Source organism: Macaca thibetana, chromosome 11, assembly GCF_024542745.1.
Source record: "Macaca thibetana thibetana isolate TM-01 chromosome 11, ASM2454274v1, whole genome shotgun sequence".
NCBI lineage: Eukaryota > Metazoa > Chordata > Mammalia > Primates > Cercopithecidae > Macaca > Macaca thibetana.
The window spans coordinates 106,605,133-106,622,148 of NC_065588.1; the positions used below are offsets into that span (position 1 = coordinate 106,605,133).

The following is a 17,016-nucleotide window of genomic DNA, read 5'->3' on the forward strand; positions in this document are numbered from 1 at the left end:
CATCCTCTCTCCGAGGTTCAGTCTCACAGCCCAGCATGACAGCCCCACGTGAGCAAAGCGCTGCCTGCACTGAGTCCCTGTTCTATCCCCAGTACCTGGCATCCATAGAACTTCAGTAAATTTGTGTAAAGAATCATGTCAGCCCTGCCTATGAGACAGTGAAATCCTCGAGGACTGGAATTGTCAGATTCATCTTTGAAACCCTAGTGTCCAGTGGGGAAGGCACTGGAATCGGGTCCTTCACTTTTTCTCCACAGGCACATACCATACTCTCTAGAAGCTAAACCAGGGAGGACCAAGAGGGCAACTGAAAAGCTGCCTCTCCTTTCTTCCCCTCCCATGTGACAATAAAGTTTCTAAGAATTAGCAACCCTGGGAGATCAGACTGTTTCCACAGTCTCTATCCTCTAAGGGCCACAGGAAAGTCCCCAGGAAGCCCAGCATATCCCAATGTTGCCCACTCATCATGCTCCTCCCTGACTGGACCATGGTGTAGACACCTGACCCTTCCCTCTAGCCTGGCCCCCCAGGCATAAGCTACCACTGACACCTACAGGTCCTCACAATTTTTTTTGAGATGGTGTCTCACTGTTGCCCAGGCTGGAGTGCAATGGTGCGATCCTGGCTCACTGCAAGCTCCACCTTCTGGATTCAAGGGATTCTCCCACTTCAGCCTCTCAAATAGCTGGAATTACAGGCAGGAGCCACCATGCCCAGCTATTTTTTTTTGTTATTTTTAGTAGAGACAGGCTTTCACCATGCTGGTCTTGAACTCCTGACCTCAGGTGATCCGCCTGCCTCGGCCTCCCAAAGTGCTGGCATTATAGGTGTGAGCCACCATGCTGGGCCACATTTTGCTTCTTTAATTAAAATGAATCAAATTAGACACTGCACTGTACTTGTTATCTAGGCCCAAGAATCATTAAAAACCTTTCTGTTTCTTTTATATATATACATACATATCTCAAAACATAGTTATTTTTACTTTTTAAGTTATATAAATAATATACATTTTCAATACAGGAAAATGGGAAGATACAGATAAGCAATGGTCTTATGTATATACTTGTAGCTTTTTCCCTTCGGACACACATATTTTGTTACAGTAATTCCTGCATCTCAAAAATAATACAAAAAGTGAAAATAAGTTTAGCCTTAACCTTAGCTCAGGTGCTAATTTATATTATATACAAATCTATGTGCATTCATTTCAATTTTGACTTATAAAATCTAAAGTGATGCTGTTATAACACTAAAAGATTCCACTTTAAACAGCAGCAGTTTCAGAATAATTAAAAACTTGATTCAGGCATGTGGCTGATAAAGAATGAGGTATTACTTTTTTCATTAAAATAAGTAGCTTTCTACTACTGCATCCTTTGAAGAGAAGAATGTTCTACTGGTTTGGCCACAAGCTCTTCATGTATAGATGGTTACTTTTTAGTAAACTCTTCATTCATCCTGGCATTCTTGGAAATATTCGTCAAACATAGAGGAAGACTCATCTTCACGTTCCTGACACAATGGAAACACAAAATAGAAAATATATTTATTTCCCCTCAGTCAAAACTAGTATGTGTTTAAATATTTTTCAGGTAATACCCTATGTGGAACTAATTACCCAGCACCAGCTCCAGGTGTTGCTTACAGGTAACTGTTAATAGTAAGAAAAGGCATGATTGACAGATTTTTTTCCCAGATATGTAGTAAATTAATGTGCTTCTATCTCAGAAGCATTTCTCATTTGAATTTACATTCATGACGATCCTTGGCTAATTTCCTGTGATAGTGCTTTACTTCCCTGGTAGTCTAGTGGTCAGGAAAATAAAAAATAAAAGAAATTTAAAAAAATGCTTTGCTGACACTATCATTAGTCTTCTCAATGACATATGTGAGGGCAGCCCAATTTCGCCTCCTCTTTGCACATACACCCAAGCTCTGAATACACAGAAGCTTCATCATACTGCCTCAACAAAAATAGAGTAAAAGTGATACAGCTTGTGGAGCACAGTGTTAATTTCAGAGATCACCCAGAAAAGCCCAGTTAACTGCCATCAGTAAGACAAAAAACTAATTTAAGGAGTCTCCTGGATTATGCAAGAGTCCAGTGAGTGCTGGCAAATTTTTTTTTTTTTTTTTTTTTTTTTTTTTGAGACGGAGTCTCGCTCTGTCGCCCGGGCTGGAGTGCAGTGGCGCGATCTCGGCTCACTGCAAGCTCCGCCTCCCGGGTTCCTGCCATTCTCCTGCCTCAGCCTCCCGAGTAGCTGGGACTACAGGCGCCTGCCACCTCGCCCGGCTAATTTTTTTGTATTTTTTTAGTAGAGACGGGGTTTCACCGTGTTAGCCAGGATGGTCTTGATCTCTTGACCTTGTGATCCACCCGTCTCGGCCTCCCAAAGTGCTGGGATTACAGGCTTGAGCCACCGCACCCGGCCTGTGCTGGCAAATATTTTTATCAAAAGCTAACAAACACCCCAAATCAGAAATTACCTTTGGTTCTTTAAATTCTAGGTCTTCTCCATATTGAATGGCAAAATCAATATGCTGCAATACAATGTTCATGCTTTCTTCATCTGACTGATCGTAAGGCAAAAATCGAACCATGCTGTAGTCATCAATCTACAAGTTGCAGATTTCAAGAAAAGTTCATTCTGAAGTTGTGCAAAATACATAATTTTCAACTTATATTTGAGTTTTATAACCATTTATACTTCTGAATAAAAACACTGATGTATTTAGGGGAAGAGGAGGAGGAGGGATAGCTAGACACAGAGAGTAAATCATTGATTTTTCTGACTTCTGATTGGCTAGAACACTTGTTAGCTTATTACTTTAACTAGACACTGTTTCACGGCTATTTATCTGAATTCAACAACCACTGGAAATTTCACAGGAGCACAAACAGTCCTGAACTCTCCAAATGGCTAGAAATAATGAGATGTTAGTTAATTTATTGGCCACTACCAATAACTACTTCTAAATTAAACTGCTGACTAACCAGCCCACAGCCCTTTTCCTTCCTCCACTTTGCAGAAAATAGGGATGAACTGTGCTTTTTATAAAGGCGGCAAATGACTGGACAAAGGCAAACATTTGACCAGGTGTTTAGGAAAAAAACCCAAAAAACTTCAACTTTTTTTTTTAATCTTTTTTTTTTTTTTTTTTTTTTTTTTTTTGGAGACAGAGTTTTTTTCTTGTTGCTCAACCTCCGCCTCCCAGGTTCAAGCAATTCTCCTGCCTCAGCCTCCCAAGTAGCTGGGATTACAGGCGTGTGCCACCATGCCCGGCTAATTTTGTATTTTTAGTAGAGACGGTGTTTCACCATGTTGGTCAGCCTGGTCTTGAACTCCTGATCTCAAGTGATCCACCCACCTTGGCCTCCCAAAGCGCTGGGATTATAGGTGTGAGCCACTGCGCGCCTGGCCCCCTTTTTGTTTTTTTGAGATGGGGTCTCTCTGCCACCCAGGCTGGAACACAGTGGCATGATCATGGCTCACTACAGCCTTGACCTCCCAGGCTCAAGGGATCCTCCCACCTCAGCCTCCAGAGTGGAACTACAGGCGTGCAGCATCATGCCTGGCTTTTTTTTTTTTTTTTTTTTTTTTTTGAGTCTTGCTGTTGTTGGACTGGGCTGGAGTGCAATGGCACTATCTCGGCTCACTGCAACCTCCACCTTCTGTGTTCCAGCAACTCTCCTGCCTCAGCCTCCCAAATAGCTAGGATTACAGGCATGTGCCACCATGCCTGGCTAATTTTTGAATTTTTTAGTAGAGACGGGGTTTCACCATGTTGGCCAGGCTGGTCTCGAACTCCTGACCTCAGGTGATCCACCCACCTCAGCCTCCCAAAGAACTGGGATTACAGGCATAAATCACTGCACCTGGCCTAATTTTTTTTTTTTTTTTGAAACAAAGTCTTACTCTGTTGCCCAGGCTGGACTGCAGTAGCGTGATCTCCACTCACTGCAACCTCCACCACCAGGTTCAACTGATTCTTCTGCCTCAGGCTCCCGAGTACTGGGATTACAAGTGCACACCACCATGTCCAGCTAATTTTTTTTTTGTATTTTTAGTAGAGACAGGGTTTCACCATGTTGGCCAGGCTTGGTCTCGCACTCTTAACCTCAAATGATCAGCCTGCCCTGGCTCCCAAAGTGCTAGGATTACAGGTGTGAGCCACTGCGCCTGGCCTAATTTAAAAATTGTTTTTAGTGACAGAGTTGTTGCCCACGCTGGTCTTGAACTCTTGGACTCAGTCTTCCCGCCTTGGTCTGCCAAAGTGCTAGGATTACAGGCATGAGTCACTGCACCTGGCCAAAAAATCCAAACTTTAAAAGCTTACCAGTCCACATATAGCTTTAGTCATTTTCTTGAATTTTTTGCTTCTTAAGTCACTTGTAGAATCTTCTAATAAAGAATACATGTCTGGATCTAAAAACCTTTAAAAGAGAGAAAGACTGATGAATTCAGGAGACTAGGTTTATAAACCAACCAAACTTCCCGTCTAAATAAAACAGAAGGTTCATCTCTGCAATTGAGATCTGATAATGGAAGAAGAGTGAACTCACTTCTCAATTTCCTTTTTCGCTTTTTTACTCAGCAGATCCATTTTTGTCATGATGTTGACTTGTGGAATTTCTAGAGAGATCATGGCACTTAGGGCTGCCAAGATGCCAGAAATAAACTGAAGGAGGAAACAGAAAAGGGAAGATGAACTGACTGTTGCCAACAAAGTTACCTGGCCTTTGCATAAAGAGTCTTCTATTCCTCACTGGAACAGAACTGGCCTAAATAAAAGAAATGCAGGCTGGGCATGGTGGCTCACACCTGTAATCCAGCACTTTGGGAGGCCAAGGTGGGCAGATCACCTGAGGTCAGGAGTTCAAGACCAGCCTAGCCAACATGGTGAAACCTTGTCTCTACTAACAATACAAAATTAGCCGGGCGTGGTGGCACGTGCCTGTAATCCCAGCTACTTGGGAGTCTGAGGCAGGAGAATCACTTGAACCCAGGAGGCGGAGGTTCCAGTGAGCCAAGATCGCACCACCACACTCCAGCCTGGGCAACAAGAGCGAAACTCGGTCTCAAAAAAAAAAAAAAAAAAAAAAAAAAGAAATGCTAGTTCAGAATATGTGGAAAAGGCAAAATTATTATTTTATTTTATTTTATTTTATTTTATTTTATTTTTTTTGAGACAGAGTCTCGCTCTGTTCCCCAGGCTGGAGTGCAGTGGCACGATCCCGGCTCACTGCAAGCTCCGTCTCCTGGGTTCAGGCCATTCTCCTGCCTCAGCCTCCCGAGTAGCTGGGACTATAGGCGCCCGCCACCGCACCTGGCTAATTTTTTGTATTTTTAGTAGAGACGGGGTTTCACCGTGGTCTCGATCTCCTGACCTTGTGATCCGCCCGCCTCAGCCGCCCAAAGTGCTGGGATTACAGGCGTGAGCCACCGCGCCCGGCCGGCAAAATTATTATTTTATTAAAAGAAATGCTAGCCATATAGAAAAAAAAAATGTTCCCTAATCAGATGCTTGACCCTGGGTTCCCAAAGGTGAGGGAAGATATAGATAACATACAGTGATCACAAATCTCAATTTAGACAGCATTTTAATTTCCTTTCCCATCTACTATTCCTTAAGAGCTATTAATAAAAAATTTGATCTAGGTAGTTCATAAACTGGTCAAAAGGTCCTCAGAAAATTAAAAATAGACTTTTATAAAATAGCCATCTGCTTCAGTTTTTTCTCTCCCGCTACCCCCCCCGCCTTTTCTTTAGAGACAGAGTCTCACTCTGTCACTCAGGCTGGTGTGCCATGGTGCGATCTTGGCGATCTCGACTCACTGCAACCTCTGCTTCCTGTACTCAAGCAATCCTCCCACTTCAGCTTCCCAAGTAGCTGGGACTACAGGCACGTGCCACAATGCCTAGCTAATTTTTGTATTTGTTGTAGAGACAGGGTCTCACTCTGTTGCCCAAGCAGGTCTGGAACTCCTGGGCTCAAGCAATCCTCCTGCCTTGGCCTCCCAAAGTGCTGAGATTATAGGTGGGAGCCACTTTGCCCAACAACCTCAGTTTTTTCTTGGTAAGCAGTTCCTCTTAAATCTTTATGATATAATAATTTACTATTTTTGATTTACAACATATTATAATAATTTAATAACAAAAGGGATACTAAGTAACTCTGGAATCATTTGTGAAATGTTCAGAATCACACAATAATTAAAGGGAATTGTCATCTGCTTGTACTCATAGTTTAAAAATCTATAAGAGACTTTGGGAGGCCAAGGCAGGTAGATCACTTGATGTTTGAGGTCAGGAGTTTGAGACTAGCCTGGCCAACATGGTAAAACCCCGTCTCTACTAAAAATACAAAAATTAGCCAGGCATGGTGGCACGCACCTGTAATTCCAGCTACTCAGGAGGCTGAGGCACAAGAATCACTTGAACCGGGAGGCAGAGGTTGCAGTGAGTTGAGATCACGCCACTGTGCTCCAGCCTGGGCAACAGAGTAAGACTCTGTCTCAAAAAAAAAAAAAAAAAAAAAAAAAAAAAAAAAGAAATCCGTAAGAGATTTAGCTTCAGACCTTGAATGACTCCACCATGAACTGAGAATCAACAAGAAAAACTCCACAGACTCGGAACTCCCACTGCTCGAGCTGCTGGACCAGTTGTTTCATCACAGGCAGGTGAGTGTACAACTCAATCTGACCTACATGAAGAGTATTGCAAGAATTTTAGAAACAGCAAATATGTTAAATCATCAAGTTAGAGGAAACAAATTTTCCCCATAAGATGGATAAAAATAAAAGCCAACACATTTTTAAGGGGCCCACAGCCTCTCAAAGCAATCATAAAACCTAAGATACTGCCACCATAGGACTCCCTATTAAGTTTTATGTAGAAAATGAGGTTCTCTGGTTGGGCAGGGTGGCTCATGCCTGTAATCCCAGCACTTTGGGAGGCTGTGGTGAGTGGATCACTTGGGGCCAGGAGTTCAAGACCAGTCTGGCCAACATAGTGAAACCCTGTCTCTACTAAAAATACAAAAAAATTAGCCAGGCGTGGTGGTGCGTGCCTGTGGTCCCAGCTACTCCTTGGGATGCTGAGGCACAAGAATCGCTTAAACCCGGGAGGAGGCGGCTGCAGTGAGCCAAGATCACGCCACTGCACTCCAGCCTGGGCGATAGAGTAAGACTCCGTCTTTAAAAAAAAAAAAAAAAAAAAAAAAAAAAAAAAAAGAAAAAAGAAAGAACGAACATGAGGTTCTTCACACTTTAGTTTTCTGCCAATCAATGTGAGTGCTACTGACCAGATACCATGGCTCACACACCTGTAATCCCAGCATTTTGGGAGGCTAAAGTGGGAGGATAGCTTGAGCCCAGGACTTTGAGACCTGCCTGAGCAATACAATATCTCTACAAAAATAAATAAATAAGTGATACAAAGATATCTATAGTTTGGGAATATTCATCAAGCTGTATACTTATGACATATATACTTTTCTGTGGGTATATGTATGGTCAATTAAAAGCAAGGGGAAAAAAGTGAGGGACATAAATGGTCAAAGCCAGGTCAGGCTCAAGTTGAAAATTCACAATTTGGGCTGGGCGTGGTGGCTCACACAAGTAATCCCAGCATTTGGGAAGCCGGGGCAGGTGAATCACCTAAGGTCTGGAGTTTGAGACCAGCCTGGCCAACATAGTGAAACCCTGTCTCTACTAAAAATACAAAAATTAGCTGGGTGTGGTGGTGGGCACCTGTAATCCCAGCTACTTGGGAAGCTGAGACAGGAGAATCACTTGAACCCAGGAAGTGGAGACTGGAGTAAGCCAAGATGGCGCCATCATACTCCAGCCTGAGTGACAGGAGTGAAACTCTGTCTCAAAAAAAAAAAAAAAAAGAAAAGAAAAAAGAAAAAAAAAAAAGAAAATTCACTATTTGGCTTCAGAAGCCATGTGCTATTATCTGTCTCCTACCAGTCACACCTCATGACAATTGCCTCTTTATTATGCTCCAGCCACATCGGCCTTTTCAGTGCCTTAAAACAGCATTGTTCCTTCCTCCTGGGAGGTGTTCAGCAGGCTGTGCCCTCTGCTTTCCTCAGCCTCCAGCCCAGCTGAAAGGCCGCATCAGATGCCTCTCTAACCGCCATTATCTGTGTGATGATCTGTACTATTCCTGTGGAATACTCAATGACAACTGAATATTAAATAATCATTTGGACGCTATTTCTTTGTACTGTCTTGAGTTCTGCCAAACTGTGAGCTCCATGAGGCCAGAGACCATGGCTATCTGTGCTCTATGGTATTCCCAGTGTACAAATCAAGCACTCAATAGATATACTTTTTTTTGTTTGCTTTTGAGTCAGAGTCTCACTCCGTTGCCCAGGCTGGAATGTAGTGATGCGATTTTGGCTCACTGCAAGCTCCACCTCCTGGGTTCATGCCATTCTCCTGCCTCAGCCTCCCGAGTAGCTGGGACTACAGGCGCCCGCCACCACGCCCAGCTAATTTTTTGTATTTTTAGTAGAGATGGGTTTCACCATGTTAGCCAGGATGGTCTCGATCTCCTGACTTCGTGATCCACCCACCTCGGCCTCCCAAAGTGCTGGGATTACAAGCATGAGCCACTGCACCCGGCCTCAATAGATAGACTTAATAAGTCACAGCCATTGAATAAGAATAGCTTGGTACTCTACTGCAGTATAGTTTAGAGCTACAAATGCTCACTCTCCCTTCTCCTATTAAGGATGGAACTATCAAGACTTTAAGGAAAGCATTCAAATTGTTGATTCACCTGGACAATCAAAAAGTATATAGTCGTCCTCTACATGGCCAAGACAGTTCTCCAGCCAGTCAAAGTTATTGGCAAAGTACTCCATGCAAAATACCAATCCTCCATTGGGACCAAATCGCAGAGAATCATCCTCCATTACATCATCCACCTCGATCAGTTCCCGGATGTCTGAAAAGGACAAATAGGGCCCAGAATACATGTGTCCCTTCAAAAATTGTTATCCTTACTAGAAATAGAACATAAAAGTTAATAATTACATAAAAAACTCATATGCAGGAAATTATTTATGTACATGGCTTTTCACTGTAGCAGTGTCCATCAATAGAGAAATTAGCAAATAAATTATTGTTCAGCCAGACAATGGAATACTACACAGTCATAAATGGGGAAAATCTCTTTAAGTATTAACAATAATACAACCTCCTAGGCATATTGTTCAGTGAAAAATGCAAGGTACAGAACTGTGTAAGAATGCTATCATTGGTGTTAATAAAAGACAAAAATTCACTACATAGACATAATACATATACATCTTGAATTTTATGTGCACAGGCTATGAAAGAACACACCAGAAACTGGTAACACTGGCTGCTCCCAGGAAGGGGAGCTGATTGCTGGGACGCAGAGCTGAGAGGAAGATGTTTTCCTGTATACTTACTCTTTAGTACTTTTACGTTATGAACCATGTGAATATGTATTACCTATTCCTAAAAAGTACAAAACGAAAAAAAGAAAACTGATTACCGTTTCTTTTTTTTTTTTTTTGAGACGGAGTCTTGCTCTGTGCCCCAGGCTGGAGTGCAGTGGCGCGATCTCGGCTCACTGCAAGCTCCGCCCCCCGGGTTCACACCATTCTCCTGCCTCAGCCTCCCAAGTAGCTGGGACTACAGGCGCCCACCACCACACCCGGCTAGTTTTTTGTATTTTTTTTAGTAGAGACGGGGTTTCACGGTGTTAACCAGGATGGTCTCAATCTCCTGACCTTGTGATCCGCCCGCCTCGGCCTCCCAAAGTAACACTAAGGTAACTATTTCACCTCCCTGAGCCTCACTTTCTTTATCCTGGGGTAGAAGGATGAGAACTATGAGATAATGTATCAAAATCACTAACAGGAGCTCGGCGCAGTGACTCATGCCTGTAATCCCAGCACTTTCGGAGGGTGAGGCAGGTGGATCACTTGAGGTCAGGAGTTCAAGACCAGCCTGGCCAACATGCTGAAACCTGTCTCTACTAAAAATATACAAATTAGGCTGGGTGTGGTGGCTCACGCATGTAATTCTAGCACTTTGGGAGGCCAAGGTGAGGGAATCATGAGATCAGGAGTTCGAGACCAGCCTGGCCAATATGGTGAAGCCCCATCTCTACTAAAAATACAAAAATTAGCCAGGCGTGGTGGTGCATGCCTGTAGTTCTAGCTACTCCGGAGGCTGAGGCAGGAGAATTACTTGAACCCAGGAGGCGGAGGTTGCAGTGAGCCAAGATCACGCCATTGCACTCAAGCCCAGGCGACAGAGCAAGACTCCATCTCAAACAAAAACAAAAACAAACAAAAATAGAAAAATTAGTCAGGTGTGCTGGCACGTGCCTGTAATCCCAGCTGCTCGAGAGGCTGAGGCAGGAGAATTACTTGAACCCAGGAGGCAGAGGTTGCAGTGAGATGTCATGGTGCCACTGCACTCCAGCCTGGGCAGCAGAGACAGACTCTGCCTCAGGGAAAAAAAAAAAAAAAAATCACCAACAGGAGAGGCTTAAAAAATTCTGGTATGGTTATCTTACTAATTTTTAGGAATCAGTATATAGAATTTTCTACCTTAGGTTTTTACTTATTTTTGTGCTCAAACCTACACTCTCCATTCACAAAGAATTGAGCTTCATTCACAGACACATTTATACTGACAACACCTTCCTACCCCTCCCCCAGCGATAAATAACAGATAACTGATCCAAATTGGGACAATAAATCTGGCTTTCTTTCTTTTTAGACAGGGTCTCACTCTGCTGCCCAGGCTGGAGCGCAGTGGCATAATCATGGCTCACTGCAACCTTGACCTCGTAGGCTCAAGTGATCCCACCACCTCAGCCTCCTGAGTGCTGGGAATACAGGCGCCTGCCGGCATGCCAGGCTAATTTCTATATTTCTTGTAGAGATGGGGTTTCACCATGCTGCCCAGGCTGGTCTTACTCCTGGGCTCAAGCCATCCATCTGCCTTGGCCTCCCAAAGTGCTGGGATTACAGGCATGAGTCACAGTGCCCATCCTAAGTCCTCTTTTTAACTAAGCTAGCTTAGAGTGGTTTCCGTTTGCTGCAACCAAATGGTTCCAAAGTAATCCAATGCTTTTTTTCTCAAAGATAAGCATTTCACATCTCTCCCTCTCCCTTCAATCTGCCTTTCCGCAACCTGCTCACTCATTAACAGAAATCAAAAGTTTCTCTTTGCACTTAGTGAGTGCAAAGAGAACGTCCCCAAACCTAAAACGACCTGTCTCCCTCCACAGGAAATGATTATCATACACTCAACAAAGCTGCAAGAGTCACCCTTGATTCCTTACTTTCCTATGCCTTCTTGGTTCAATCCCCCACAAAATGCTATTAATTCAACTTGCAAAATATACTGAATCTGTCAGCTTCCTTATATCTCCACCATGACCACCCTAGTACTGGTGTACACCTGGCTAACTACAACAGCCACAGTGCAGGTTGTACTTCTTTTTTTAATTTTGAGACAGTTTCGCTCTTGTTGCCCAGGCTGGAGTGCAATGGTGCGATCTTGGCTCACCAGAACCTCTGCCTCCCGGGTTCAAGCGATTCTCTTGCCTCAGCCTCCCGAGTAGCTGGTATTACAGGCATGTGCCACCATGCCCAGCTAATTTTGTATTTTTGGTAGAGACGGGGTTTCTCCATGTTGGTCAGGCTGGTCTCGAACTCCTGACCTCAGGTGACCACCCACCTCGGCCTCCCAAAATGCTGGGATTACAGGCATGAGCCACCGTGCCCAGCCATGCAGGTTGTACTTCTACTGTCAACCCACTAAAGTCAATTTTTCATCTAAGCACCTGAGTTATTTTTTAAAACATAAATCAGGCCAAGTGCGGTGGCTCATGCCTATTATTCCAGCACTTTCAGAAGTCAAGCTGGTGGGTCACTTGAGCCCAGGAGTTCGAGACCAGCCTGGGCAATGAGACCAGCCTGGGCCACATGATGAAACCCCACCTCTACAAATAATACAAAAATTACCCAGGCATGATAGTGTGTGCCTGTAGTCCCAGCTACTTGGGAGACTGAGGTAGGAGGATTGCTTGAGTCTAGAAGGTTGAGACTACAATAAGCTGTGATCAGGCTACTGTACTACAGCCTAGGTGACAGAGTGAGACCTTGTCTCAAAAACAAAACAAAACAACAACAACAACAAAGGCCGGATGCAGTGGCTCACACCTCTAATCCCAGCACTTTGGGAGACTGAGGCCGGCAGACTGCTTGAGCTCAGGAGTTTGAGACCAGTCTGGGCAGCATGGTGAAACCCTGTCTCTACCAAAAAAAAAAAAAAAAAATTATAAAATTAGCCAGGCATGGTGGCACGCACCTATAGTACCAGCTACTTGGGAGGCTGAGGTGGGAGGATGGCTTCAGCTCAGGAGGCAAAGGTTGTGAAACTGCACTCCAGCCTGTGCGACAGAGCTGGACCCTGTCTCAAAAAAACAAAAAAACCCCCAAAACATATATCAAATGTCAATCCTTTCCTCTTCTTAAAACCCTCTAGTGGCACCCCACTGACAACAGGATAAAATCCCATCTTCTCATGTCCTGTTAGCCTCTACCTACTTCTTTCTTTCAGTGATTACGCTTCAGCTCACTGACATCTTGGCTTTCCTGGAGAACACCAAATCCTTTCTCACCTCTAGGCTATTTATTTATCTATTTTATTTTTCAGAGATGGATCCTGCAATATTGCCCAGGCTGGACTTGAACTCCTGGGCTCAAGTGATCCTCCCACATCAGCCTCCCAAGTAGCTAGGACTACAGGCACATGTCCCTGCACCCAGCTTGGCATATTTAATGATCTAAATATTCCCTCATTTTGGAAGGCTTTTCCTCAGTCTGAGGAGCATATTACCATCCTTCAGGTCTAGGCTCAAAGATCCCCTCCTCAGAGTCACCATCCTCCCTAACAATCCTAGCTAAAGCAACCTCACCCAATGGGTACTTCTCATGAGCCTGTCTGCAGTCATCACATTCTGTAACATGTTTATCATTTTGTTTACTGCCTATTTCCTAAAGGTTGGTGATGGCAGGGATAATGTCTATATTATTCTCTGCTATAACTCTGGTGTCTGGCATAAAACAGGTGTTCAACAGACACTTGAAAGAACAAATTAAAAGAATTTAAAAAAACAAACCCAGGCTCCTGACTTACAGTGATCAGCAACATACCACATGATTTACTACAGCAGGACTAAGGACAAAAGGGACAGAATGAAACGGTGCTGAGGGAAGTGTTCATTTACTTTTTTTTTTTGAGACAGAGTCTCGCTCTGTTGCCCAGGCTGGAGTGCAGTGGTGCAATCTCGGCTCACCGCAACGTCCGTCTCCTGGGTTCAGGCGATTCTCCTGAGTAGCTGGGATTACAGGCACGCGCTACCACGCCCAGCTAATTTTTTTGTGTTTTTAGTAGAGACAGGGTTTCACCATGCTGGTCTCGAACTCCTGACCTCATGATCTGCCCGCATCAGCCTCCCAAAGTGCTGGGATTACAGGCATGAGCCACTGCGTCCGGCCCCATTTATGTTTAAATCTTACATCAAAGACCAAGAAAGGATACTGTCACACATATCACCATGAACAGATGTGACCAAATGACAAGCTCATGCTATTTACCACAAAACCAGGGATCCAGACTATAAAAAGTAATTTTTCAGCTTCTGTGCTAAGCAGCTAGTACTCACTGCCTCCACAGCCCTTACTGTTCCTGAAGGTGGGGGAAGCCTCTGCTCAGGACTTACCAGCCATCACGGAGTAGTTGAAGTGTTCTGCTGCTGGATCCAGGTTTATAACTTGGACAGACCGGTTGAGGGCTTCACAGTGCTGGACCATGGTGGCACAGTAGGTGCTCTGTAATGTCACAAGGCATGAGAGGTTAAAGCAACAGGCAGTGTAGTGCTACTTTCCATACTCTGGAATACTATCCACTAAGGTCACAACTATGCCTTCACCAACCAAGAGGCTGACTGAAAACAAGGGAAAAAGATATCTGACTGGGCTGCAGATTCAAACCTGACTTAGACTCATGGGTAACTCTGGGGAATTTACTTCTCCACTCTGCCCCTAAACTTTCTTGTCTCTTAACTGGGATGTCCTCCATAATCACTAAGGCTCCTTACTGCTCTAACATGTGACAAGTGGTATTTAAAGGGAAGACTTCTGGTTACATAGTGTAACACCTAACACAGTGTCTCTACCAGGACTTGTACAATCCAAACAAACCTTTAGGTAGGATGGTCAGGGATGATGTCTCTGAGTAGGGGATATCTGAGTATATGATAATGAGCTTGCCATCCTAAGGGGAAGAGCATTCCAAGATGAAGGAACGCCAAGGTCAATAAATAGTTTGGAGGTGGCTATCAGTTTGTAACGTTTGGTTTAGATAATTCTTTATCCCTTATGTTGTTGTTACCATACTATGTTAAAATCTGGGGCTGGGTGCAGTGGTTTACGCCTGTAATCCCAGTACTTTGGGAGGCCGAGGTAGGCAGATCACCTGAGGTCAGGAGTTCAAGACCAGCCTGGCCAACATGGTGAAACCCCGCCTCTACTAAATACACAAAAATTAGCCGGGCGTGGTGGCATATGCCTGTAATCTCAGATCCTCGGGAGGCTGAGGCAGGAGAATCACTTGAACCCAGGAGGCGGAGGTCGCAGTGAACTGAGATCACACCACTGCACTCCAGCCTGGATGACAGAACAAGACTCCCGGCTCAAAAAAAAAAAAAAAAAATTCTAGGCTACTTGTCTGTGTCATCCTCTGTTTCAAGGCAGAGATGTGTCATTCAGTTTCCCAAGCACAGGGAATAGCACAATACCTACTACATAATAAATACTTGATAATTATTTCTAATTGACTTATTATGTTTAAAGATAAGCTCCACAGGGCAGGGATTTTGTGTGTGCCTGTTTTTTTCCCCACACAACCTCCAGGGCCCAAAACATGCTTGGGAGAAAGAACATACTCAACAAATGTTTCTGATAGTAGGCATCAAAAGCTTATAAAGATACTTGTTTAACACAATCAGTCCAAAAATTAAAATAGACTATAGAAAAAAAAAATCCATTTTGCTGTCCTCTCAGTGCCTTTACACATACTGTTGTCTCTGTCTGTATCTTTTTTTTTTTTTTGACAAAGGGTCTCACTCTGTCACCCAGGCTGGAGTGCAGTGGCACCATCATATAGCTCACTGCTGCTTTGACCCAGGCTCAAGCGATTCTCCAGCCTTAGCCCCCTGAGTAGGTGGGACTACAGGCTCTGGCCACCACACCCAGCTAATTTTTGTATTTTTGGTAGAGACAGGGCTTCACCGTGTTGCCCAGGCTGACCTTGAACTCCTGGGCTCAAGTGATCTGCTGGCCTCAGCCTCCCAAAGTACGAGGATTACAGGCTTAAGCCACCACACCTGGCCACATCACATTGTATCTTAATTGACAGGTCATTATTTGTCTTCCCCAAAAGACTCCAGACTCTGGGTAAGTTAAAGGTCATACGTATCTTAGTTACATGTACATGTTTTTTACTCAGAATAACTCAACAGCTTAGAACAATGTGTTTGTTAAAAACTAAGGCCACACAACACCTCCACAGACTCTAGTGTTTCCCAGTTTTTCTTTTTCTTTTTTTGTGACAGTACCTCTGTCACTCAGGCTGGAGTGCAGTGGCACGATCACCACTCACCACAGCCTCAACCTCCTGGGTTTAGGTAATCCTCCCACCTCAGCCTCCCAAGAAGCTGGGACTACAGGTGCCTGCCACCAGGTCTGGCTAATTTTTGCATTTTTTTGTAAAGACAAGAGTTTCCCCGTATTGCCCAGGCTGGTCCCAAACTCCTGGCTCAGGCGATCCGTCCACCTCCACCTCCCAAAGTGATAGGATTACAGGCGTGAGCCACCACGCTTGGCTATGTTTCCCACACATCTGTTATTTGATCCATATCTTCACCATTCCCACTGTATTTGAATGTTCCTAACATTTCCTTAATATTTGTTTACAAGAAAAAATTTTATCCCTACTGTAAACTGAAAACCAGTTATATTTGACATAACGTGAAGTTAGACATAAAATTATATAAAACTTTTAAATGTTCTTAATTTTAGCTAAATACAAGTGCCTATTAAAAGCTCTGAGACTAAGAACTGCTCTCTGAAAAGACCTGAGGATTAAATAAGTGCTGAAGATACACACTAGCACCGAGCACAATTTCTCTTAAATGCGAAGAACTGAAAGAGAAATGAAAAGGCAACAATTTCCTCAATACATGATCTGATGCTCCTTAATGTTGGGTCCATGCACCTAAAAGCACCTTAAATACCAAAAGTCCATGTTCCAAGTTCTGAGAAACAGTAATTAACGAGACCCCACTTTACCCTTCTGGGAGCGAAACAGGGCCGGATTCTGGAGTTTAGACAAAACTGGATTTAAATTTTTTTGCTGGGCAAAGAACTTAACCTTTCTGTGTCTCGTTGTCTGCAAAATGAGAATGAGATCTCTCTCACAGGGTTGTTGTAGAAATCAGCAAGGCGTTTAATCTACTGCCTGGGGCTTAAGTATCCAATAAATATTAACAACTACCATTATTTCCCTTTCAAAACGACAACAAAAAACATGAAGCCAGACAGCATAAATGAGTTGCGTGGGGTCTCAGGGTTCCCAATACACATACCCGCCGCCTCGCTCCCTCAGGACCCAACCTCCCGCCTCCCATGAACCCCTACTTTTCTCTCCTTGTCCCCTCAGATCCTCACCTTCCCGCTGCCCGCGGGGCCCATGACGAGCTGCGCATACCGAGGCATGTCGGCTCCCGGAGCCGCCCGCCACACTCCCTCAGCCTTCGCGCGACGCCCACTGAGTTCCGGGAAAGTGAAGTGCGAACCAATCGCAATCCACATTCTTTCTACGTCTCTATTTCTACCACACCTCCTTCTACGGGACAGCCCGCGGGCCAAATCCGGTGAGAAAAG

At 44.2% G+C, this 17,016-nt stretch overlaps 2 protein-coding genes across 4 annotated transcripts in view; both read right to left on the minus strand.

The window, feature by feature from the left end:
* The window catches only part of ANAPC7 (anaphase promoting complex subunit 7), a 95,997-nt gene that overhangs the window by 78,631 nt on the left and 350 nt on the right, over positions 1 to 17,016 (minus strand). The gene's annotated exons all lie outside the window — the stretch shown is intronic.
* GPN3 (GPN-loop GTPase 3) overlaps positions 963 to 17,016 on the minus strand; it is a 637,401-nt gene continuing 621,347 nt past the window's right edge. Inside the window, exons 2-9 of one of the 3 annotated variants that reach the window (XM_050749853.1) lie at positions 16,801 to 16,908; positions 13,794 to 13,902; positions 8,796 to 8,963; positions 6,584 to 6,708; positions 4,568 to 4,683; positions 4,342 to 4,438; positions 2,491 to 2,619; positions 963 to 1,515 (exon numbers count right to left, since the gene is read on the minus strand). In XM_050749853.1, the coding sequence (XP_050605810.1) occupies positions 1,453 to 1,515; positions 2,491 to 2,619; positions 4,342 to 4,438; positions 4,568 to 4,683; positions 6,584 to 6,708; positions 8,796 to 8,963; positions 13,794 to 13,902; positions 16,801 to 16,848 (855 nt within the window). In that variant the 5' untranslated portion in view covers positions 16,849 to 16,908 and the 3' untranslated portion in view covers positions 963 to 1,452. Of the gene's footprint in view, positions 1,516 to 2,490; positions 2,620 to 4,341; positions 4,439 to 4,567; positions 4,684 to 6,583; positions 6,709 to 8,795; positions 8,964 to 13,793; positions 13,903 to 16,800; positions 16,963 to 17,016 lie in introns of those variants that run through there. The other 2 variants (XM_050749852.1, XM_050749854.1) reach the window with 2 other exon arrangements.